Below are 27,278 nucleotides of genomic sequence, written 5' to 3' on the forward strand. Positions count from 1 at the left end.
TAACTTGCACATGACAGCTGATTGGTTGCTGTGGTTTTGGTGTCAGTACGGCGACCGTGTATCTGGTCTCTGATTGGAAGTCTTAAAGCTGCGCAGTTGGATCTCCCCCTCTACAGAGAGACTTTAGCAGGGATAAAGATGGTTGATAGAGGTCCTGGCTATATATAGGTGCCGATACCCTGCTTAATGAAGCAAATGGGATGGGACCCCTGCGAAGTACAATTATCTGATAGGAAATTGAGTGGACATAGTATGGGGTTAATTAAAATAAAAATAAAAAAACCTTTAAAACTTGTACATGCCTTATCCATTTATAGCAAACACAAATGATTAAACTCTCGGTTTCAACTTTCAGAGTGCCAGCTGCTGGTTTTATAAATGTCCTTTAATATCTTCAGTCTTTGGGCAAAGTCACCAATATTGTATGTTAAAGCAGTAACACTCCATTGGGTAAATGTATGAACTTTGAATTTTTTCAACTCACTGCTATTCGATGAGTTTGCAGTGAACATTTAAAGCAATGGCTTTAAAGGCAAAACTTTAAATTTAATTTTTCACTGCAAACTCACCGAATAGCGGCAGAATTGATAGTGATAAATGTTCTAATCGGCAAAAAGATCCCTGGATACACTGCGAAATGTCACATTCAAATGGGTGTAATTTTGTAATTGCACATTGTGTGCTAGATTGTCGTCATTGATTCATAACTGAGATTGTGAATGGAGCATTTGGCCATTGGACGTTGGTGTAGAATGATTTTATACATATTATTTGATCTCTTTTTTATAATAGCCAGGAGCAATCGGGGAAATTCCACCATTCACCCTCTTGTTTTAATAGCTTTACTTGTTCATACAGGAAGTGTAATGTTCCAGACTGTTATCACCTGCGAGGTGTCTTTCACACTTTATGTTCTAATAGGGTGGAATCAAAGAAGAACTAAAGCCAACATATAATGTTTCTTATATTGCTGTATTATGCTTACCCAGAAAATGATTTAATTATCCACATTGCCCACTTCCAAACTGAATCTTACCATGACTGCGGAGATCAGTCTCTCACGTTTTAGTTTGAGTGTAGCGTCCAGATTAGGAACTCTGTGAGTGGAAATAGCTCATAACTCCAACATTCTGTTTCCATGGAAACAGCTTTACGCTCACTGTTCTGGATGTTCCGTATCCGCTGTAGATTCCTATGGGTGTTGGGGTTGTTCCCTACATTTCCAAAAACACATTGTGGGAACCCAATGGTTGTACACCTCTTGGACTAGTGGTGCTCAATTTTTTTTAGTTTAGTAACTGTGAGGCACTGTTTGGATCCCCAAGTGCCAGACTGCCATTGCTTTGGAACCCCAAATTATCCCAATAGAAAGAATTGTATATCTGACCATCAAGGGATCCCTGAAACAAATTCTGTGACCCCCCCCCCCATCCGCCGGTTGTGTACCTCTGATCTCAGGACAGTGTATTAGCTTTATATATGAATACTTGTTTCTAATATTCCTTTTTAATATACATTTCTTTTGCTATAGTCTTTCTGTTACACAGTGTTTTATGTGTGGTTATATAGAAAAAGAAAAAGGTGTTTATTAGTAGAATTTTAATTTCCCTGGACAGTATGGAAAGCTTATATTCAGAGTGGAGTAAGTGCCATATGACTTGTGTTTTATATCTGTGCAATAATCAGTTGATGATGGTAAATAAGAATAGCACCCCATGCTTCCAATTAGCTCTGGCAAGTGTAATCACACTCAACCCCCCCACTGGCTTTATTACCAGACTCCAGAATATACACATAAAACCATTGACTGATATAGATGCTGTGTGTCTGCTACTGAATGCTGCACAGCAACGTCAGTCACCCTCCTAGTGCACGAAATAACGGTCCTGACGCGTTCCACTCCACGCTGAGACCACAGGATCTCAGCTGCAGATAGTTGTGTGGGAGATCAAAGTAGGGAAACGATGTTGCCTTTAGCACCTCAGTGCATCGTTCACTCTGCATGTGTCACATTTGCAAAACTGCAAAAACATCTGTTCTGGTAAAACCTAACTGTGACTGAAGCCACGTGAATAGATACCCATGTTCTGGCAGAGTTTGTTTATTTTATTTTTGCATTTCCGCCTCTGTTTTCACTTCTACATCGTGTGCTCACTGCTTGGACAATCCTGGACTTTGTTACCCTATATAAAGTCTTTGCTCCCTATAGCATTGGTGGTGGAACATGCACATTGCTGTCTCTGTGGCAGAAGTCACTGTGAGGGGCAAGAGGCTTATTAGTGCAGCCCTCTAAATCAGGCTCAGAGACAACCTGTGGCTCTACAGTAGTTTTGAAACTGCAAAGCATGCTGGGGCTTGTAGTTTCATAACACCTGGAGAGTTTGTATGTGGGTTTCCTCCGGGTGCTCCAGTTGCTTCCCACACTCCAAAGACATATTTAATTGGCTGCTGACAAAATTAACTCTAGGGTGTCTGTGCATTAAGGAATATAGATTGTAAGCTCCACGGGGTACAGGGACCTGTGACTGATGAAATATTCTCTGTGAAGCCATGTAGGCGCTATATAAATAACAGCACGCTGGAATCCTGGGCTTCTCGTGATCAGAAATACAGACTCTGCACCAAGTGAGATCTGTATAGACCCATAGACCTAATGCAGTTACCTGGTACCTCCAGGTGGCCGGCATCCCACATGATTACTGGGTATGAACGTTCCATTATACGTCCGCCAAACAATTACACAGTTAAATCAAAATGTATTTAGAACCTAGTAAGCAAATATGGTAAAAAAAAAAAAAATTGACAAATTTTGCAGCAGGGATCGGTGGCCGGATCCCATCTATGTACATTGCTAGGGCGGATAGCCACATGACCGATCCTGCACATTAGTACTGATAGAAACTGCCAATCCGCCCTCTTCTTTTTACATGTTAAAAGAGATGTTTTATTTTACATTACTTTGCAGATCTACTCTGGTAGACCGAAATTAGTGCACAACCTTGTCTGTCAGATGCTGGGGGTTATTTAAAATGCACAATACAGGCACTTCTCAACACAGAATTGTCTTTGGCCCTGTGCACATTTCTGGCCAGATTTCCGCCATAGCACAGGGTATTTCGAAGTAACATGGCGGTGTTTGTGTATTTTGCACCAGCCGTTAGAGGGTTCAAGGATATTCTTAGTTTTGCACTCTAGTGCAAGATTTCATTGTGTGCTGCAACATTCTCGAAATGAGATATAAGGGAGGACAGGAAGGATTTTAAGGGACACTTCTGGCTGTGCGCATCTTCAGATATTTCCGACCCCTTCCCAAGAGCGTAAAGTAGGTGGACTCAATGCAGAGGAGCAAAAAATGTGTGCGCTTTGTAAATGGGTTCCGGTGTGTTCAAGTCTTAGAATACATGTATGATATAAGCATGCAGTCATGATATACATTCCCCATCATGTCACTGAGGCATGAGGCACTGTCTGAATTTATCAGGAACATTGTTTCACATTATAGAAAGGCCGCCTCCACTGTGTGTAAGTAGTAGAAGTCATTTACCACCAGCTGAGCTGTTTCTCTGTGCGCGGTGCTGTGGTCTGCTGTGTTGGTGTTTTGCATTGTGCATGTACTATAGAGGCCAGTATACTGTCATATAAAGCGGTCAGGTGGTGTAAGCAAAACTTATGACAGATGCAATTTCTCTCTCGATCCTCCAGAGAGGGTTCTGGTGAGAGTCAAGGACCTGACGTTACAGAAAGCCGATGAAGTCGTCTGGATCCGCGCCCGTGTCCACACCAGCCGAGCCAAAGGTAAGAACCGCTTCTCTCGTCGCACAGTGCGATCCGATCACAGACTCTGTACTGTAGTTTTATGTAACAAGACGTTCTGGGGTCCTTTGCGGTTTTGCTGGGATTAATATCCATCTGTTTTCAAGGTCATGTTTACGAGTTCATTGTCCCCTGGTAAACTCCGTTCTGCAGAATTGTGTAACCCCTCAGAACAATCTAAAAAGCCTCTGGACACAAATACATTTTAAAATCTCTGAATCTTGAAATCTTAAATGAACTTGTTGTTTTTCTGGACGGATGCATCTTTTTTTTTGTTAGTTCAATGAAATAAATATATTTTTTTTAAAGTACACGATACAAGAGGTCAAAGCTTGTAAGATACTTTTCCATGATTTTTCCCATAGATACTTTGACCTAGTTTGTGCGACCCTAGACATGTACACCAAGAAGCGAAGGTCTAGTTCTCCCGAACATAGAGATACCAAATATGTGTACAGGGTTATGGGAAATAAAGTTAGTTTTTCTGTTTTTGTTGGCTGTTGTTTTTTTTTTTTTTTGTTTGTTTTTTAATACTTTAAAAATGTATTTGTTTATATGTAACCAGGGAGCAGTCTCGGGTATCCCCTATTGACAGCATCTATAGATTCAGGCTGTTAGGTTCATATTACACTGATTATACCAGGAGGGGAAATCTTCTCTACAGCAAATCTCCCTTACAGCACCGAGGGCTTCCCTACACTTTAGAAAATTCCCTGTAAAACAATATTAAATAAACAGTTACTTAGATACATTATCTTAGGGGTCGCTGTGGAAAAGAATCTCAACCGTTACAGGAAATCCAGCCAGCAATGTAAACGTTCTTGACCAGAGAACACAGGTAACACGTAGGTTGGGGTTATCCCCTAGAAAACCCTCCCGTCCCCCTGTCCTCAATCATTGAGTAACCGGAGACTAGAAGGATGTTGTAGTAAATACATTTAGCACTTAAATTGTAAATAAAAAAACATATTGAACCACAACTTGTTGAAGTTATTCTAATCATCTTTTACTTTGAATATTTTGACAGCCAATTCCTTTCAAACTGCCTTCCCCACTTTTAATCTGCAGCCAGATGAATCCTTACTTGATGGAGGCACTGTGTGATTGTTCACAGGTCCATTGTTTTGTTTTTAATGGACTTTTTTCAAAGATGAGCGTGTTACAGCAATTGGCAAATGTAGACAAGTTGTCGAACACACCAATGCACCAATACAATCATTACACATGTAGCATTATCATAGGCAAACCGAGAGGGGGTTTTCTAGTGCCTGGAAACCCTCCTCCAAGCCTGAGGCACTGTATAATTGAGGTAGCTGGACCCTGCCCCCGCTTCACACGGCTCTGCTTGAAAAGAGAGAGCTGCGTGCACCTAACAGTAGTGCACGCAGCATTGCCCATGTATATTATGGGGATAGGAAGAGTTGGAGAGCAGCCAAGGACTACAATTATAGATACGCCCCCCTGCATGCTGGTCACACCCACTGGCAGCGTGGTGTGGAAACCCCCCCTCTGCAAATCCTGCGTTTGCCCCTGCGTATAAAATGAGTGAATCGGTCTAAGGAACTGAAAATAATATTTAATGACCTAGTTTTAATAGTTTAGGGTGATGGTGTGGCTTGCCAACAGAGAGGGGGGAGGGTTAGTGGGCTTAGACATTACAGAATTATACTGAAAAGGGAAGATGAATGTGGAAGTAGGAGGCACGTGGTTCCCACATTTTGCTGAATGATTTAGAGATATTATGGACAATACTAGTCCTCATGTAATAACATGATTGGCTGAAAGATCTGTCCATCGCTGTCTTAATAGATTCAACATAAAACATTTCATTAATGTTAGTTTACACATCACGATGAAAGACCTGTAACAATTCCCTATATCCTAGACAAAGGCTCGGCCCAGCTGTACAATGACGTGCTGCCATTGCTCAGCCTCCCAGACTGTACTCTGCAGGCGTGGTACACGCTTCCCAAATGTCATGTTATTTTAGTCTTGCAAAATAAACATTCCTCGACTTTACCAGCCCAGGAATCCATTGTCATAGAAAGGGTATATGCCATTAGTGATTGTCAGCCAGGCTGAGTGACGGAAGACAAACACCGGCATCCTGGGAGAGCAGCGTCTGTGGTCTGTTGGTGCACTAGCCGAGAGTACAAGACATTCATTTTTGGCTTTTTATCTTTTCTTTTGAGAAAATGTGCAGAGATGCTGAATTTTATTGAGCAATTTGACCTAGGGGGGTGATAATATTGTGGTTTTATTTTTTTCTTGCGCAGGTATTAAATTGCTATATTGCTCACAATTCAGCCCCGAAGACGCTACCAGGATTTATGTTTTAAGAATGGGCTGGATGGCCCTCAAGCGTTTTTTGTGGTTCTCCCCCCCACCTTCCATGAGAGCCTCCACACGCTCTCTATGGCTTAATTGGTTTTTCTTTTTTATATCCTGCCTGCAGGCACCTAATTATAGGCGCCCTCATCTTCTAACGAAATGTTATGGGAAAGGTACCATATTTGAGCTACAACCACTAACAATATTTTCCTGCTTCCCTATCCTTAATACTGCCACACGGAACATATTATGGTTCTGCTGCCGAAATATGGACTACAGTACTTTCTTATTGGCCTTTGATCTATGTTATTACCTAACAAATGTTTTTAGATAATCTTGCTACATGTTTACTCTTATATTATTGGTACACATGATGTTACATATATGGAGGGGGTACTTACAAAAGGAAACTTGCAGAATGTGATTTGTGTTTTGGGGGTTAATACACATAAGAAAGGAAACTGGAAGAGTAGAAGAAGAATTTGGAGGAACAAACCACAGATAGGATTCTGCTAACAGAGAGCAGTAGCTGTAGGAAAACAAGTCACACTGGCATCTGCTTAGAGGTCTTTATACAGCGAAATGCGGTTTTCCACTTTTGGGGATGTATTTTGTACAACACCTCCCCTTAGACTTGGCTTAAGTATCTGCAGTTTGAACTATGCAGCTGTCCGTGGTGCTCACTTGTACAGTGTACCGTCGTCCGAGAGCTACAGGAATCCGACACACGGACTAAGATGACAGTTGTGTGGATGATTGCTGATCCCATCCAATCAGGAGCTGGCTGTCATGTCTACCAGCCAATCAGGTCCTGTGCTCTTTAGGCAACGCTCATGCAACTCTCTAGCAGAACTGCACTGTACGACTGAGTATTTTGGCAGTGGGGCAGCTACTTTGTGCAAAGTGGAAGGTGATCCCTACTGACGTAATAATATAAAGGAGAAGGATAAACCTATTTTAATTTAATAAGTACCATGTTCCTAAAAGTGTTGTTCATTATTGTCCATTTAGAATGTTGGCCTTTACATTCTCCTAATCACATTATAGCTTTTTTTTTTTTTTTTTCAAAACAATTGTTTGTTAGACAACTTCTCCATTCTTTTCACGCGTAGTACGAGAGTTTGTGTCTGTTGTGTAACTGTGATCAACAAGTGCACCGGCGCACCTGTACTCTGTTTCCTCTCGCCAGGGAAGCAGTGTTTTCTGGTCCTACGTCAGCAGCAGTTCAACATCCAGGCTCTGGTGGCTGTGGGAGACTGGGCGAGCAAGCAGATGGTTAAGTTCTCTGCCAAGTAAGTAAGCAATTATATCCTGTTGTCACAGCTAACAATGCTGGGAACTCAAGACTGTGAGGGTTGGGACCATTTTCACACATTCTCCTCAATGCTCCATTTGTTTAAGAAGGATAAGAAAGGGGAGAAGAGGGAGGGGGGGCGGTTGCACTTGTTTAAAATTGTCACTTCACTATTGCGCTGAATATATTACGCTCACAATGGATTCCAGACCTGAAATTCATTGGAAGCCAATGAAGCGGCAGTCAATCCAGCAAACTGGCCACATTACTTAAAGATCCAGCAACAAAAGCCCTGTCTGTCTTCAGGGCTGGGGGGCTTCAGGGTTTTGTGCATATGTAGATTTGCTAAGTTTTTGTTGTAACTTCCCTGTCACTTGCTGGGCGTTCACGTTGCAGAGTTCAAGCTGGACAGGAAAAAGGGTTCTAGATAATTTGAACATTTAATGTAAGCACCAAAGTCATTCGTAATTTCAATCGCCTCTTTGTGTTGTGAGCATTGTCTTATTTTTGTATAAATATACATTGTATTGTGCACCTTGTGCTATTACCTTGTCACTCGTAAACAGCGTATCGATTCCACAAATAAACTGATGGCCGAATTATCACTGTCTGTTCCAGTGTGTGTCTGAACGTTTGCATGTGGCCCCAGAAGAGAAATAAAGGGCGTTATTTAGAGATAAGAGCACGTCTAGCCTAATTTTGCACATTGGCAAAACCATGTTGCGGTGCAATGGGGTGCAAATGTAATTTTATTTTTCACCCAGGAAAAATGTTTTCTATTTTTGCATCTGGCACACAGTTATGGGGAAGATTTACTTTAAAACCATGATTTATCATTGAGCTAGGAAGCTAAATCGGGTTGCACATTTTAAAATTGCTTCCCCTGCAGCACAACATGATTTAGCTCTTAACTCTGTAGGAGTCTCAAAATGAACGTCATGGGGTAGATTTATCAAACATTCTAAAAAGGAAAAACAGAAGTGTTGCCCATAGCAACCAATCAGATTCTAGAGATCATATATCGACTACATTCTAGAATATGATAGCTAGAATCTGATTGGCTGCTGTGGGAAACATGTCCACTTTTCAATGCTATGACCCGCCGCCTGTGTAATCAAATCTAACAGTTCAGGTTAGGATTAGGGATTACACATTATACAGGTGCTGGGTCCACCCATTAATTGTTATACATGGAATATATACTGAAGAGAATATGCCTTTAAATCTTGTTGACTTTTTAATACTTTGTGTGCAAGATGTGTAAGTGCAGTATTTCATTCTGTAGGTTTGTTTCGTATAATGGAGCATTTCCTCCCTTCTCCATGATAAACCGAAATTTAAACATCCCACCGATGGTTAAATGGGTGTTAATAGGGAAATGGAAGTTCAAATAGCAAAGTGTACATACATGCTGGTTAGGCTTACTATGACATCACTGGTCAAATGACTGCGTCTTAATCACCCAATGTACAGCTAGTGCTGCCGCTGAAGGGGGGGGGGGGGGGGGGGGAGTTTAGACTGTAAGCTCCAGGGACTGATGTGTGTTCTCTGTACAGCGCTGCGGAATAAGTGGCGCTATATAAATAAATGATGATGATGGGTCAGGGCTGTCACATGTTTTTGTACTTTTTGTTTTTTTAAATGGTGCCAGTACCTGTGAAATAGATCTCTCGTTTTTTGTCTGTGGGGGTATTTTGTTGTATGCGACAAGATAAAATACATTTAATATTTATATAAATTCTGTAAAAAGAAAACGAAAAAGAAAGCAAAAAGTAATTTCCCCAATTACCAGCTGTTTATGTACTTACAAAGGTCTAACCACAACATAAGAAGATTTGTAATTTTCGTTTCTGCCGCTCCGAGAGAGGTGATTAAATATACAATTAAAATCAGATTTGTGAAGACCGCTGGCATGAATTGGATGAGTGGGGATTTGCCTGCAATCTGTCGTAGCCACGAAGAGTTAAACTCGCTATGTTTAGTGTATGATCACTATAGTGATCCCTGTGCGGCAGGTCTGACTTCTTATCGTACACATTGTAACTTAAAGGAGATTATGTCTTACTCGTTTCCAGGATCAGCCACACACCAGGGCAGTGATTTGTCGGATGAACCCATGTTCAGCCAATCGGTTCACTAGTAACCAGTGACATCACAGCCTTATAATGATGGTTCTTATTTGGTTATACTGTATGCCTGTAATGATGTATCTTCTGTATTTCTTCCTTGTCGCCCTTATAGTAATCGCCATTTTTCTGTCTGTATAACTTTTGTCGCAATTCTGACAATAGAAAAAACGTGCCCCACCCACCTTTTAGCTGTAGTTCGTGAGCTCAAGTCTTTTGAATTGGAAATAACCTTTTAGATGTCGGTGTTTACTCGGTTTTGTCAAGTGGATAAAATTATTGTTTCCATCTAATCTGCATTGAGACTAAATTGAGGGGCTTTTTTTAATTTTTATTTTCATTTCTGTCAAACACATTGTGGGATTGTAGTATGCATTCATTGTTATACATGGAATATAGACAGAAGTGAATATGCCTTTAAAAATTGTTGACTTTTTATTACTTTGTGTGCAAGATGTGTAAGTGCAGTATTTCATTCTGTAGGTTTATTTCTTCAAAATTAGTATAATGAAGCATTTTACTCCCCTCTCCATGATAAAGCGAAATTTAAACATCCCACAGATGGCTAAATGGGTGCTGATAGGGAAATGGAAGTTCAAATAGCAAAGTGTACATGCTGGTTAGGTGTACTATGACATCACTGGTCAAATTATTGTGTATTAATAATCCAATGTACAGCTGGTGCCGCCGCTGGTGGAGAGTGGCACTTACTGGTAGATTAATTGGCTGCTATCAAAATTGACCCTAGTCTGTCTGTCTGTCTGTCTGTCTGTGTGTGTGTATGTTAGGGAGTTTAGACTGTAAGCTCCATTGGGGCAGGAACTGATGTGAGTGTGTTCTCTGTACAGCGCTGCGGAATAAGTGGCGCTATATAAATAGATAATGTTGATGGGTCATGGCTGTCTCATGTTTTTGTACTTTTTGTTGTTTTTTTTAAATGGTGCCAGTACCTGTGAAATTGATCTCTCGTTTTTTTTTCTGTGGGGTATTTTGTTGTATGCGACAAGATGAAATACATTTAATATTTATATAAGTTCTGTAAAAAGAAAACGAAAAAGAAAAAAGTCATTTCCCCAACGCAAAGCCCTGTTTGGGGATTACCAGCTGTTTATGTACTTACAAAGGTCTAACCACAAGATAAGAAGGTTTGTAATTTTCGTTTCTGCCGCTCCAAAAGAGGCGATTAAATATAAAATTTATATCCGATTTGCCTGAAATCTGTCGTAGCCATGAAGAGTTAAACTCTGTAGTATGTTTAATGTATGATCACTATAGTGATCCCTGTGAGGCAGGTCTAGCTTCTTATCGTACACATTGTAACTTAAAGGAGATTACGGCAGAGGCAGTCATTTGTCGGATGAACCCATGTTCAGCCAATTGGTTCACTAGTAACCAGTGACATCACAGCCTTATAATGATAGTTATTATTTGGTTATACTGTATGCCTGTAATGATGTATCTTCAATGATAAACAAGCATGTTGGTGTTGTAACAATGTATTTGCTGGCATTGTCTCGCTTTCTTCCATTTCCTTAGTTTTTCTATGTCCAGAGATAGAGGAAAAGCCAGTTATAGATGTTTGGTCTCCAGATGCTCCATAGATCTATGTTTAGGATGACCTGTGTCTCATTTGTGGGAGTGAGAGAGTGACTAAGTCACCAAAACAAAGTTCTGTGTCTGCCTAAATGTGGTGACGTCACCGTCCAGGACTCGGCCTGTCAGCTAACCCCACAGTGAGACAGGGAAAGAAGATTGTTTTCATCTAGGATGCTTCCTCTTTGTAGCCGCTGAAAGCACATGACAGATCTGGAGATAGTGTTGTTATCAAGGAGACATAATGGAATGGATACATTGTAATGCAGCTTTGTACAGAGAATATACCTTATAGTAAGGGAGCGTTATAACGGATGGTGGTGTACATGCATGTGTATGGGCACCTTCCTTCCTTAGCACGGTGGCTCAGTGGTTAGCACTTCTGCCTCACAGCACTGGGGTCATGAGTTCAATTCCCGACCATGGCCTTATCTGTGTGGAGTTTGTATGTTCTCCCCGTGTTTGTGTGGGTTTCCTCCGGGTGCTCCGGTTTCCTCCCACACTCCAAAAACATACTGGTAGCTTAATTGGCTGCTATTAATTTGCCCTTAGTCTCTCTCTCTCTTCTCTCCCTCCCTCCCTCCCTCCCTCCCTCCCTCCCTCCCTCCCTCCCTCCCTCCCTCTCTCCCTCCCTCCCTCCCTCCCTCCCTCTCTCCCTCTCTCCCTCTCTCCCTCTCTCCCTCTCTCCCTCTCTCCCTCTCTCCCTCCTGTAAGCCCCAATGGGACAGAGACTGATGTGAGTGAGTTCTCTGTACAGCGCTGCGGAATCGGTGCGCTATATAAATAAATGGTGATGATGATGGGCAGCCAGATCTTTGCTTTAGCTAATACAACTGATCTGGTCCCTCAACCCAAGTGTTAATCAGCTGAATCTCTATCAGACTTGGCCATACATGTAAATAGGCATGTAGCGCCAAGCGTCCGTGTCTGCAAGCGCCACTAGCGATTGACTAGATCTACTGTCCATTGCGGATGACATATAATGGCTCGTTATGGTATTTAGTCTCCTTGTGCCAATAGACGTGGGGATTTGCGACCAATTAGGAGTAAACGGGCTAATTGTATGTCTAAATCATAGCGCATATGGGCACCATTAGGCTGCCACGTGCAACCATGTATTCAAGCCGTGCGCTCAAAATTATAAATTTTTATAACATGAAGTTACCGCTGTGCTACCCGCAGTATGATCTACAGATCCTGCATTGCAGCAGTCACAGATTTTATCACTAGTATGGGGGTTTTTATTGCAGACATAAAATGCATCATGTTCTAGCACATAAGTATTTGCCCCTTAACACAAAATGCGTCTACCAGCATGGCTCCTGGTGGTGATATACCGCAGACTGATATTTATAAATATCATTAAGTAGATGGGGGATTGTCCCAACCCTCATGTCCTGACCACAGTCGCTGTGGGAACCGCTTAATTTGTGTCTCGGATCAGCACTTATAGCACCGCGCTATTGTTGTATAAACACAGGAATTGGTCCCTTTATTAAAGGAGCCATATATTCAGTGTCCCTATCCTCCAGAGGACTGGGTGAATGCTAGATCATTTTCTGGATTCAATTTAATATTTAAATGTAACCCTGCAAAAGTATTTTTTGTTGCTTGTCCCTAGCTAATGGATGTAACATTTAGTTATTTATTTTAAAATCCCGTGTAACTGACTGTCTTTCTGCCATAGCATCTTGGATGTCCTCTCGCCAACTCAAACTTAATCTTTCTAAAACAGAGTTAATAATATTCCTACCCACCAACAAGAGCATACCTGACATTTCTATCTCTGTTGATAACATGACCATAAATCCCACCCCACAAGCTCGCTGCCTAGGTGTAATACTTGACTCACACCTATCCTTTGTTCCCCACATTGACTCTATATCTAAATCATGTTCTATACATCTAAAGAACACTTCCAGAATTCGCACATATCTCGGGCAAGACACTGCAAAAACCTTAATTCATGCACTTAACTCCCGCATTGATTATTGCAATTTCCTCCTTACTGGTCTTCCCAAAAACAGACTCAAACCCCTACAATCTATTTTGCACGCTGCGGCAAGACTGATTTTCTTTGCAAATCGTTCTTCCTCTGTTGAATCACTCTGTATGTCTCTACACTGGTTGCCTGTTTTCTACCGAATCCAATATAAAATACTTTTACTAACCTATAAGGCCATCAACAAAGCTGCACCAACATACATCTCCTCTCGTGTCTCAAAATATCTCCCAACGCAGCAACTCCGTTCTACACAAGATCTGCGTCTCTCATCCACCCTCATTACATCCTCCCATTCCCGGTTACAGGACTTTTTTCAGGCTGCACCCACTTTATGGAATTCTCTCCCTCGCACAATAAGACTCTCCTCTGGTCTACAAACTTTCAAGCGTTCTCTGAAAACCCACCTCTTCAGATAAGCTTATAATATTCCTCAACCACCCTGTTAACCTCACTACCTTAGCCTATTACCACCCGTTACACAATTTCACACAAGACAACTACCCCCTGACCAACATTGTTGTGTGACAGGATCATTTAGCTTATGAGTCACTTTTACCTTTGCAGTCTGGCTGGGCCAAAATTCAAAATGTAGACTTAACCTCATGTATCAAACTCCCATTGTCCCACAGATTGTAAGCTTGTGAGCAGGACATTCTCACCTCTTTGTCTGTTTTACCCAGTTTGTTTATTAGTTTACTATGTGTGTCCTCAATTGTAAAGCGCTACGGAATATGTTGGCGCTATATAAATAAATGATGATGATGATAATCATCATCATCATCATCATTTATTTATATAGCGCCACTAATTCCGCAGCGCTGTACAGAGAACTCATTCACATCAGTCCCTGCCCCATTGGAGCTTACAGTCTAAATTCCCTAATATATACACACACTCACACAAAGACAGACAGAGAGGGAGACAGACAGAGACTAGGGTCAATTTTTTTTTTTTGATTGCAGCCAATTAACCTACCAGTATGTTTTTGGAGCGTGGGAGGAAACCGGAGCACCCGGAGGAAACCCACGCAAACACAGGGAGAACATACAAACTCCACACAGATAAGGCCATGGTCGGGAATTGAACTCATGACCCCAGTGCTGTGAGGCAGACGTGCTAACCACTAGGCCACTGTGCTGCCCTAATAATGATTTCAAAGTAAACCCAGATATGTACCGAACAAAACAATATCAAATTTGCTTCTGTACCGTAGACTAGGAAGTTACTGAGTAATTGTCTGCAAAACTGCCGCAGAGCAAAACGATGAAAATCGGTCATAGAGGTGTAAACCAACCCCCGGAACTGAAGACATAATATACCTTCTAAAAAGCTTTGTTCACAGTCAGACAACCTTTATATATGGTACATGCTGCCCTGCAACTTAGTACATGATTGTATCTTCATTGCTTCCTTTTGTGCTGTTCACCAAGTCTCATATTTTATCCAAGCAGATCTGTTTATAGTTGTTGCCTTTGGATATGACACAGAACTGTCCTGTGTATATTGTTATATCCGATACCCACAGCCGTTATGTGATAAACAATCACGCCTCGCTCCGAAGCAGGGTTTATTTCTCTCTAAATATATAATATAGTAGTTGGAGCTAATTTCACTCCCTAGTCTAACAGTTACCTGTTTCTGTGCTGAGAGTCCTAGCGGTGGTAATGGGAAACCCCGTAAGCAACATCTTCAACCATCTCTCACCTTCTCGGGCTCACCAGATTTCAGAAACTGGCTTTTCTCAGAAACGCTTTAATGTGGCTGATTATTTTATCTCCTGTCACTTGGAAAGTGAAATATAAAAATGTGAAGGATGAGTGTCTTAGGCCACAAGCAACACTTTCACATCCTTCCCACCACATCTGTCATTTACACTGAAATTGTCGTTTTCATAGACGTGTCAGTGTGTCATTTACAATAATGAGAATCCTGCAATGAATGACATTGGAAAATAGAACAAGATATATGTATGACCGTTGGTTCTTAGAGGTGTGATTCACACCATTATACCCCTGCGTGACAGGATCCTTACATTACTGTGCTGCTTGGGGACCCTGCTCATTTCTATATCGAACACTCACTCTGTGGCTTCCTGCTGCCAATCCCCCTCCTCACATCATGTCACTGCTCCTGTCACATGCAGCCCTGTCCTCACTAACACATCACACATCACCTGATATACTCTGTGCTGCTGGGGGACTCTGCTCTTTACACTATATAACTCTGTCTGTGGCTTCCTGTCCTCACATCATGCCACTGCTCCTGTCACATGCAGCCTTGTCCTCACCAAGACATCACACATCACCTGATATACTCTGTGCTGCTGGAGGACCCTGCTCCTTCCACTATATAACTCATAATCATCATCACCATTTATTTATATAGCGCCACTGATTCCGCAGTGCTGTACAGAGAACTCATTCACATCAGTCCCTGCCCCATTGGAGCTTACAGTCTAGATTCCCTAACACACACACACACACACACACACACACACAGACTAGGGTCAATTTTGATAGCAGCCAATTAACCTACTAATATGTTTTTGCAGCGTGGGATGAAACCCACGCAAACACGAGGAGAACATACAAACTCCACACAGATTAGGCCATGGTCGGGAATTGAACTCATGAGCCCAGTGCTGTGGGGCAGAAGTGCTAACCTCTAAGCCACCGTGCTGCCCACTCTCAAACTGTGGCTTCCTGCTGCCTCCATTCCTCTCCTCACATCATGTCACATGCAGTCCTGTCCTCACTAATATAATGACATGACCGGGCATTGTCTCCCACTGACCGTTACGCTGATCTGATAACGATATGACTAACAAGCATAATGACATGCAGGAGATGAAGATTGAATATGATAAGGTGCTCAGACTCCAGTCACACACAATCTGTAGTTGACAATTCCATTTTTCATACTACATTAATTATTTATATGATATTAAATAATTGTAGATGGGAAATTGCAAAGTTCTAACTTTTTATAGCCTTGAAGTGAAACCATCCAAATTTTCTATCGATTCAGTTCTTATTATCAATTTTTTATACACCTCTGCGGAGCGTTCTCTAACCAGTATAGTGCTGAAGTGCAGGAGAAGGTTACAGATGATAATATGCACATTTGAGTTTATGTCCCTACTTTAATTTCCACTATGATGTTTTATCTCTCACTATATGACATGTAGTGTAGGTACGACCCAACTCCCTGTGGTATTTTGTGGTCATGTGATTCCTAATATAGCCTCATTTCTAATCAGTAATTATGTAGGTGTGAGTCTGTTTTGCTTATGACATAGGCAATCCGAGGGGGGGTACCTAGTGCTTGGAAACCCCCCTCCAAGCCTGGGGCACTGTATAATTGAGGTGGCTGGACCCTGCTCCCACTTCACACAGCTCTGCTTGAAAAAGGAGAGCTGCGTGCACCTAACAGTAGTGCACGCAGCATTGCCCATGTATATTATGGGGATAGGAAGAGTTGGAGAGCAGCCAAGCACTGTCTAAAATTATAGCCACGCCCCCATGCTTGCTGGTCACGCCCACTGGCGGCGGGATGTGGAAACCCCCCTCTACAAATCCTGCGTTTGCTCCTGTATGAGTACAACTTATATTCTAGAAATGGTAGAAGACGACACCATTCTGAAAACCACCTTTGTGGCAACGCTCTGATAATCATCCACTCTGTGCCGACCTCTCACGTCACCTGTTTAGAACAACTTTTTAATTGGATCGTTCAGAGTAACGGTCTTCTCAGAGCTGCCATCTGATGCCGCCCACTGTTATTGATTGGTAAAGGCAAGGTGTTCTACTAGGTCACATGATACTTTATAAACTGGGAGCGTTGTTCTATTGGAGTCTATCGATGATGTTTAATAATAATTCTGCTAAGCGATAGCATTGCAGCAACCAGAATTGCTTAATGAGTACAAATAAGGCTAATTCTACCCAAACTAAACAATTTATTTTAGGTGTAATTAGGGTGACCTAGAATAAAATAAATAAATCAATTAAAAAAAATTGGTGCCTTTTGTCATTGAAAATGTATTATTTATTATTATTTTCATTTGGCTTGTAATGAAGACCTTTAGGATGCCATATATTTGTATTTGTGTTTTTATTTTACGAGGTAATTTCCATCGATTCAGTAGGAATACATTATACCATTGACTTGTTATAACTAAAACGAGGTACATAGACTTCAAAGGCCTTTGAAAAGACGGCATCAATGGTGGAACCTGACCTGTGTCTGGTAATATTGTGTCAGGCTTGATTACAAGGCCGTGCAGATTCAAACTGAGCGCATGACGTCGCCTCCGTTACACATTTTCACCTGTGTGGAGGCTTTTCAATAGTTTCCGGGAAGAAGTTTCACTTCTTAAATAATTTGGAACTCATCTTATTATATTTTCCCTAAAATAAAAGTCGGTTCTCGCAGCACAAGTATATTTCTTCTAATGCCAAAATGCACATAACCTGTTTCATCACCATTCTTGTACAAATAGAGACATATTAGCTGCTGTTTCAGTGATCCCCTGAAAATGTATATAGCAAATGTAAAGAAAATGTTAAAATGAGTGTGCAACACGGTGGCTCAGTGGTTAGCACTTCTGCCTCACAGCACTGGGGTCATGAGTTGGATTCCCAACCATGGCCTTATCTGTGTGGAGTTTGTATGTTCTCCCCGTGTTTGCGTGGGTTTCCTCCGGGTGCTCCGGTTTCCTCCCACACTCCAAAAACATACTGGTAGCTTAATTGGCTGCTATTAATTTGCCCTTAGTCTCTCTCTGTCTGTGTGTGTGTGTGTTAGGAGATTTAGACTGTAAGCTCCAATGGTGCAGGGACTGATGTGAATGAGTTCTCTGTACAGCGCTGCGGAATTAGTGGAGCTATATAAATAGATGATGATGAGTTATTGTAATCTTACCCTATAGAAGAGTTTTAGAACTATCTCTTAAATGACACTCATTTGTCCTTCCTCCTCTCTCCTCACACATCTGTAATCTGTTAGTTTCAAGAAAAAACACAAAGGCTCCTTAATAGGCCACTGTGCCAAATTTGTCATGTATATTGTCACTATCTTCAAGGCGCTCATTAATTCTTGACTAATGACGTTTGTGACACTGTACATGACAAAGAGACCAGTGAAGGCATTGGGGAAGCTGTACCCCGAGGGTCTGAGATGCTGGAACACCCCGCAGCCCCTCTGCATTGATGAGAAGAGTGATGTTCTATCATTACTGCTGACTACACACCAGCCTCATCCCCCCCCTCACATTGAACTGGTTTACAGAATGACCCCTTTTTATTGGGGACAGGTCTGCAAATTGCAGAGGCTGCTTTGATCATTGCCGGAGTGCTGTGTCTTCAGTCATACTAATTAGCCTGACGAGTTTTCTGTGGCCTTGTTAATCTCCTGTAATCACAGGCCTATGTTACGCTTAATGCATTGAAAACAGCACTGTCCCTGCAGGCACCAGGCCGGGGGTTCAGGGGACAATATGTGAATTGAGGCACTTTCAGTAGAGGTATGGATGTGATTTCAGTTTAATGGCTGCTGTACAGTGTCTACTGTAGGTCATGTCGCGTCTTTCTTCAGCTCATCTCACCACCTGCCGGCTTCATCCTGTTCTCTTTAAACTCCTTCATAATCACAATGCCCCATTACAGTACTATTATACGCAGAATTCATTATATTTTCTCCCACTTACCCCTGTTCTCCCGCTGTGTGGCGCAAGGCTTCTACTGTTAATATTGTAAGGGGAATCGCTCATACCTAAAGTAAAGCTGGGAACACACAGCACGTTGGTTGGAAAAATTCTGCAATCTCAAACGATTGTACCTACGACTGAAGGTCTGATCAGTCTGGCGATTCACACTGCATACACACTGACACGATATGTGCTCTTCATCTGGTCCTCTAGTCCGGAGAATGACACATTATTCATTCATTCACTACTGTCACAATGATTAAAACCGCCTTGGTATTGCTATCCACATGTCCTAACAAATTTCGTTAGCATCTGTGACTCTGAAACAAAATATTCTGTCTCAGAACGAACAAATGAATTATTCCTTCTACAGCACTCTCTACATTTATTCACCGGGACATTCATCGCTAACATCGGCTGAAAATAACACGCCTCTGTAACCTCTATGTAGATCGTGAGCATGAGTGTATACATACTGCATGATCGTTAGGTGATTGGTCGGAAAATACTATACAGTGCGACCAACCAGATGAAACGATGATCAGCACTTTGGAAGGACTTTAGATCATCGTGTCACTATACACACTCACACGATATCTGACCAAACTGTAGGATGTCGGCTGAGTTGTCCAATTATTGGACGAAAATCCTGTAGTGTGTACCCAGCTTAAGACAGAGCCCATACAATGAACGATCAGCTGACCAGGTAGAGATCCGAAACCGTATCCCTATCTTGAATGAACAGGTCCACTTTTACGGTGTGGCCACAGTGGGATATCTTCGTGAAGAAGGTGGTCATTTGACTTTACCATTTGCATGGGTGTTAGGTTCTTCGTACCCTCTAGATAATTCCTAAGCAAACAAATACAGTCATTGTCATTCTGTTTTATTTGGGTATCGCCACCATATTACACAGGGCTCAATCTTGTTGCTCACCATTGCCTTCTGTGGCTATTCCGCTAACCTGACGACTACACAGATTAAGCACAACAACCAGTACCCTCCAGCATCGCGGATATCAGCACAGTGCAGTTATATCGACAAGCTGCCAATATGTACCCTCCCGAATCACTCATTCCGCTAATTAGTGTAACTTTTACTTTCAGGCTCTTTTAGCTGTGTGCAATTAGTAAAGCCAGTTTAAACCAGGATGTGACCTTTTGCTTCCTATTAGATAGATATCTGCGTTCTTTTGCTTGTTTGTTTGTTCTGGCTAATGAAGCTATTTTGATGCCATCTTTCCTGTATTTGTTTACCCTGGCTTTGATGGGTAAGAGTTGATCTGCACAGAACATTAATTTCTGACCTGCCCCAATAAAAACTGTTTTGATGCTATTAATAGACAGAGTGGTATTTCTGTACAGCCACAAGAAGGATCCACAGTCTCACAGATGAAAGTAAATAATGTGGGTAATAAGTAGTTATTATTATGTATTCTGTAGCATGAGCTTCAGATCTGACCACAGTATTGCCTCAGTCCTATAGTCTCGTGGTTTGTAGACTTGTCGTCTCTTTCTCGAACCTCTTATAACTAACTGCCTGGGAATCCGTTGTACATCTCTTATTTCATCTATTGCTCTTTCTATCACTAATGACCTGTATTAAAGGGAAATCATCACAATTGTATCATTTGAATCCACATTTAAGCAGAACCATTATAAGTGTATGGTTAATGGGTTTTGTTATGTGGAAAACAATTCTGTACAGAAAGTTTTCCTTGGAGCTGCAGCCGTACACTGGGACTTCTCTCCCTGATTCTCACTGGTTTGTTGCTGTTACTATGTTGCAAAATGTAGGTGCTTGATATCACTAAGTAACATAGATTAGAGGACCTCAAACTCACAAATGTAATTTTCCATGTATTCAGCCAGCTGCTCTTGTAGGAACACAGGACCTGTATATAGACTGGTGTCAAATAAATACTAAAGAGTGATAAACATCTTTAAAATGTTATTGTTCTATCATTGATGACACAGAGCGTCTTATGTTAGAAGTGTGATCATGTTGCTATTATGGGGTTATTGCACACTACGTTGCCATAGCACTGAGAGAACTGTACTATATCTCTCTCCATGCCGCTGATATGACCTGTGACATTGCGGAGATTGCTCCAGAGTGTGACTGATGGTTTGAGAGTTGTTCATCAAATCATCTCTCTTGGGCACCAAACTTCATTTTTCTTTTTTTTGCAGTATCACCAAGGAAAGTATTGTAGACGTGGAGGGCGTCATGCGTAAGGTCGACCAGAAAATCGAGAGCTGCACTCAGCAAGATGTTGAGCTTCACATTGGGAGAGTAAGTGTCCTCTGCTGGCCAATACATTTCTCACTCTGTTCCCTACTGTTGTATATCATGGAGAAGACTACATTATTATTTGCTTTTAAAGTTTGACAGGTGGTTTTAACTTCATAGAATATATTTGCTTAATTGTTGTTTATATTCTATACATGTGTTTGTTATCACTCTCTACATAGGCTTTGAGCAAACTTAGGTTCTTTCTGTCTCCTGTTTGCCCGTTTTTTGTTTTTTATTTTCATGGGAACTATCAAACCTGAATAAGATTGACAGGAAGGAGATAAATGGATTATGGGAAATACACAAAATCATTGGCTCTGTAGGAAAGCTAAACTCTGCCAGTACACCTGTATAGAAGCTAGGAATATACCTGCAGCATGAATATTACACATTATCAATAATTACAGTGGACAAATAAATATATAAAATATAGCATGTAGGGTTAATGTAACTTTTAGTTCTAGCAAGATGACATTGTGAGAAAAAATAAAAAGTGCTGAGATATCGGGCAAGTTGTCATTGATCTTTTTCAATCTGACATTTGATCACTAATTTAAGAAGTCCTTAAAAGATGACAACCGAAAAAAGGTCAAGCAAGAGAACACCTAAATAATATTTGTATAGCATGTATCTAACTGTACCCCAGGAGCTACATATTTTGAATTCTTAGGGGCATATTCAATTGTTCCGAATCCCTGCGGCGTTAAAAGTATTACCGTTATTATGGTAATAGTAAGCTGGATTTTAGGGGACCCGCGAGCTGAAATCCAGCGAGAAAACTACCGTAATAACGGTATTTACGCGCACTATTACCGTAATAACGCAAGATTTTTGGCGTTTCCGCCAGCAATTGAATATGCCCCTTAAACTCTCCTTTACACTCAATATACCACATTTATGGAAAGTAACTGTGCAGAAACTATGGTATTGCCTGTAGCAGCCAGACATTGTCTAAGCTACTAGAAACTTTGTAGTTAGAATCTGATTGGATGCTATGGCCGGCACCTCCATTTTTACACACTTGCTTAGAATATTGTTCATAAATGTCCCCACCTAAATTTTCTCATGGAGATCTCAATTGTCTTCTTCAGAACGGAACTTAATGCCCGTGTCAGTCAGGTGCATTATACCATCTGTGTAACACCACAATCTCTGTTCCTGCTAATCCTGCTATTTTTTTTCCTGACTTTCAGATCTTCGTTATCAGCGCAGCTGAACCGCGTCTGCCGCTGCAGCTGGAGGATGCGATGAGGCCCGAAGGAGAGGGGGAAGAGGTGAGGGGCGTTCCACGCACCTCTATTTAAATTAATTCAAAATGCAGACCTGTTCATTTACCTATGTGATATGCCCTGGCATGACAGAACCACAGCTAATATATAAACTGCATGAAAGGTGTCAAAAACATGGCCTTATGTGCCTTTATCTACGGGGAAAGAATATTTCTATGCAGTGTATGAGTTTGTTGATCACGGTTTCCCTCGTGAACTTTAGTAGGAGATTGTAATGTCATTATACCATTGACTGCTGAAGGACATCCTTCATCTGCACACAGTAGACAGACACAAGTCGCAATTGAAAATAATGTAGTAACAACATGCCGTTGTTAGTGGGGATCGAGATTTCTGATCAGACTGCCGCCCACTTGATCTGTCATTCTTAAGGTCAGTCCTCCTTTCTTGTAAGTCGGCTAAGTCATTTTCGTTTTGGTACCATCGTGGTAGTCACTGTCTGTGACACCACCACCTAAATTTCGTACCCCACCCCACTCAATGATGACGTGAACATTTGCTTAGGATTGAGCATCCCTTGCAAAACAAATATCATTTTAAATAAAGGGTTAACTTTCAAAGAGCCAAACTTGAAGTGTTCCGTAGATCGCAACAAGTTTCTGAGTGTCATATAATATACATGATACTTGTAATGTGGGGTGTACGACGATAGCTGGGGAGTCTGAATTGAGGACTCTTTGGTCTTCCATACTAAGAAAACTGTTTAGCAGTGTTGCAAATCTTTATATTCTTCACATTCATATAGAGTCTACCATGCTTGTAGTCATTTCAGGTCTACTTGTTCCCTTTATATTGCATTTAATGTAGTCAGTCAATTTATTAAAATACATTGAAGAATTCACCCTTTAGCCCTGGCATTGCCCTCCATGTTAAATCGCTTAGTAGAGCTCCTCAGAGTGACTATAAGAACACCCGGTGATCATGTTTGTGTGTATGACAAAATCACAATAATTTACCTTCTTTCCTTTACATATTTTGGAACTTTCGGGATGATGCTTTTCCAGATAAGAGAACAATATTTTTACCCCAATAGCAGCTTTTAATGCTTTAATTTAAAAGCGTATATAAGACAAACATACTCCTAAGCCTTTTCTGACAATTGTTACTAATAGAGTCCGTCTCTCCTGACCTGCCCCCAGGGACGGGACCCCCCAGTCTATTGTATTAACGTCACACAAGTTGCACGGAAGTCATTATGCTGCATCGCTCTACGGCCTCAGCATCTCCTGTTTACATTGACGTATACACAATGCAGAGAGGAGTTTTTTCCTGTGTAAACAAGTCTCCCACATCTCGGAGTTTGGTTCCATAGTGAATTTCTGGCTATATTTAGACACCGTGTAGTTTTATTACAGATTTCTGAGTGTGCCTAGCGAGGAGAAACTACAATATAACCAGCAACGTTTCCTGAAAGTGTTCATTAATAATTGTGTTATGATAAATGATTTCAGCTCAAGTCCAGTTACAAAACGTAATGTATTAGAAGTCAGAAGATTCTTAGGGATGGGTAGTTTAAATGTTAACCCCCACCTTAAAATACTACTACGTTCTTATCATCCCTACACCTGTGGAAGACTAGATTGTTTTCTATTTGTAACGTGCGATGATCCGTTGTACCAGGAGGCCTGTTCCGGCATTGAGCGCTAACGGCGATCGCTGCAGTCTCCGTGGCCCCTGGTTCTCATTGCCCTGTGGTCGGGCATGGTGTAGTAAAGCTAGTTAGATATTAGTTGGAGCCCTGTGGTTTCTTTTAAGTGACTGCAGGTATCTGTGCTGGAATCTGCCTGTTGGGAATGTACTGCCAATAATCCCATGTTACTAACGGATGTATTTCTAAAGGGGATGATGATGAGAAATTATTATTATTATAAGATGGAGATAAGATTATGAATGTCTGCTGTAATGGAAGGTAATTATGTGATATCAGAGCTTCTTTGTATAATGTGACTTTATTAATAAAATGGTCCATTTCTAAAACCTACATATCCATTAAAGTCCTTAGAAAAATAACAAATCATTGATTGTTTCTCTGCTGCCTAATAGCGGAAGTACTGCCACATTCAGGCTGTGTACACACTGTGACGTGTGCAGCGTTTGTCAACGTGTAAAAAGTAAAAGCACATAGAATCTGCGCTGCGGTTAGATGATCTGACAAGTCCATTAAATCTGCATTTTGTAAACATGAGTCTGACAAAACAGGAAGTTTTCATATTGACCAAGGCAATTACACACATGTAGTTAAACGCACTTAAAATGCTGGCTCGTTTGGTGCAATGATTTTTATCTTAACATCCATTTACTTGTGCTTAATTTGCGTTAGAAACAGGTCTTAAATTCAGAATTTTAACGCCAGTGTGTATCTAGACTAAGGGATTTGATCTGGCATTTATAATAATTAGGTCAGCCAATGAAATCCATCGGTGCATCTCTGAGGTCATCGATCTACGCAGAAGAGACGGCGCAGGGCAGTCACATGAACATTGTGATCCGTTCTTTTGTCTTAGAAATGTAACGGCTGATCTGGCCGATTCCATGGCCAGGTTATGAGTAATCTGGTAGCTACAAGTCTGTTATAGGGAATCAATCAACGTAACTGTGAAAGACCATTATAATATAATATATTATTAAAGTACATTATATGTTGTTTGTCACTTTCTTCTCTTTTAGTAAATCGTTACTATTTGTAACTGTGCTTCCTCCCATAACCCGATAAACTTGCTAGATTTGCCATGGAGAATTTTCACAGTGATAACAAAACATTTCAGTGTATTTGACTTTATTAGTATTATTTTATGCTGCAGGGACCCTCTAAACTACACACACAACATCTCCAGCCTGTACTGTACGTTACCCAGCAGGATAGTGTCACTCCTTACTGTATTATGTTTCTCTGCTTGATGTTTTGTGTATGTTTTCTTTGTTTTGTTTTCCTGCTTTAGGAAGGAAGAGCTACTGTAAACCAGGATACTCGGCTGGACAATAGAGTCATTGATTTAAGGGTAAGGATTGAATTCCAGTGCACGCAAATCTCAACCTTTTGTTTTATTTATTTTTTTATGGTACTTCTCCGACAAACAAGTCTCATACAGGTGTTTGTAAGACTACGGGACGGTCCCGCGTATCGTGTCACTTTGCTAGTAGCGGAGGCAGCCGCTGTTTGGCCTGAACCAATGAGAGTGCAGCCTGTCGATACACCAGGAACTAGCGATATTACACAAGGGCCCTCCTACTTTAGTGATGTCACTGGTTCCTGGGGAGGTGATTGGCTCAGCGTAGATCACTGCATGTAGACACCGGTACACTTGATGGAGCGTGACTTTAATGCTAATAATGTTGTGTGCTGCCTCTTGCTGGTTAAGTAATATTTAGCGCACACAGTCTAGTTGGTTGCTATCAGTACTATATTCATTATGCAATCTGTCATCTGTTATGATGAGACGGGAGCTGTAGTTGCTGCTTAGCAGAGACTTGTGGTCACAGAGTGATCTTCTGTAACACTGGATGACGGAGCCGGTCACTCAGCCAAGTGTCCACATCATAAGACCCCCCCTCGCACAGTCATCCTGAGAATAATTGTGCAATCTCTTCTCAACAGTCAGCTTTTCTTTTCATAATGTGATGACAAAATAAGGAATGACCTATAGTGCCTGATGGGCCGAATGATGGAATTTGCAGAACATGTTGACACTATTTTTTTTTCTCTTTTTCTTTTTTAAAACCGTATCACGACGTTAGAATACATATTTTTTTTTATTTTTTTTTAATACTTCATTTGTAAAAAAAATTGTCACATGTTATAAAGATTTGATATAATTCAATAAAGACTTAATTAAATAACATCTTACAATGTAAATAGGAATACAAATACCGATCTTACATGGGGTGATAACATAATATAAATATATAGACAACATATATCAATTGAAAGTTATTATTAAGTTATGTTAAGAGATCTAAGGAAGTGTGACTATAAATAAGGTATTAAATGGGGCAGGTAAGTAAGGTAAAGGAGGGGGGGATTGAGACTGATTCTGGGACTCTCGGTGGAACGATATTTTGGAATATGATTTGATTTTGTGTTCATTCATATTCAATATTATTTATAGGAAACGGGATGATATATTTTGAGTTTGGTCAGAAGAAATTAGAAGAAATGTAAAAATAATTATATATGTGTGTATGTATGTGTGTGTGTGTGTATATATATATATATATATATATATATATATATATATATATATATATATATATATATATATATTATGCATTATTATTAAACATTTAACATTCATTGAAGTGGGAAAGGTTAGAAGCTCCCTGCCTAAGGATTCATACATTACATTTTGATAAGGTTTACAATGGGTTCGCACAAAAGCAGACAGTTACGCCTATACGCTGATCAGTCATTGTGTGTGACGTCTGCTGGTATCACCATGCTGTTGGTGAACCAGTCATTATTATAATCATGATCATAAAGACTAGTTTTTCAATGTAGGGGTAGGGGGAAATGTTGTCCCCCATCCCCCAAATGTGTCGCCAGCGGTCACAGGCCAGGCTGGTAGCGGTTTTACACACCCTCATGCACCTGCAAAACATACGGCTACTGCCGGGTGTAACTGGGCATCTTTGCAGCTCAGCATTATTCACAATTACAACAATACGCTCATCCTCTGCCCGGCCTGCATGTGCGCACTCTTTCCCTCTCCTGTTCCACCTCTCCAGTCGTAAAGAAGACATACGTGTCCGATAAAAGCGATTATGCATACAGACGTATGCTCGTGCTACTGCGTGAGGGCATGTGCTGAGAAATTTGACTTATTTTAGG

The 27,278-nt window shown here is 41.0% G+C and overlaps 1 protein-coding gene across 1 annotated transcript in view; it reads left to right on the forward strand.

Annotated features, from left to right (window-relative positions):
* Positions 1–27,278, forward strand: part of DARS1 (aspartyl-tRNA synthetase 1) — a 74,017-nt gene that overhangs the window by 26,071 nt on the left and 20,668 nt on the right. The window contains exons 5-9 of the mRNA XM_075180949.1: positions 3,703–3,795; positions 7,334–7,436; positions 21,062–21,164; positions 22,358–22,438; positions 25,393–25,452. Coding sequence (XP_075037050.1) covers positions 3,703–3,795; positions 7,334–7,436; positions 21,062–21,164; positions 22,358–22,438; positions 25,393–25,452 — 440 coding nt within the window. The remainder of the gene's footprint in view (positions 1–3,702; positions 3,796–7,333; positions 7,437–21,061; positions 21,165–22,357; positions 22,439–25,392; positions 25,453–27,278) is intronic.

Source organism: Mixophyes fleayi, chromosome 7 (genome assembly GCF_038048845.1).
Source record: "Mixophyes fleayi isolate aMixFle1 chromosome 7, aMixFle1.hap1, whole genome shotgun sequence".
In the NCBI taxonomy this organism is placed as follows: Eukaryota; Metazoa; Chordata; class Amphibia; order Anura; family Limnodynastidae; genus Mixophyes; species Mixophyes fleayi.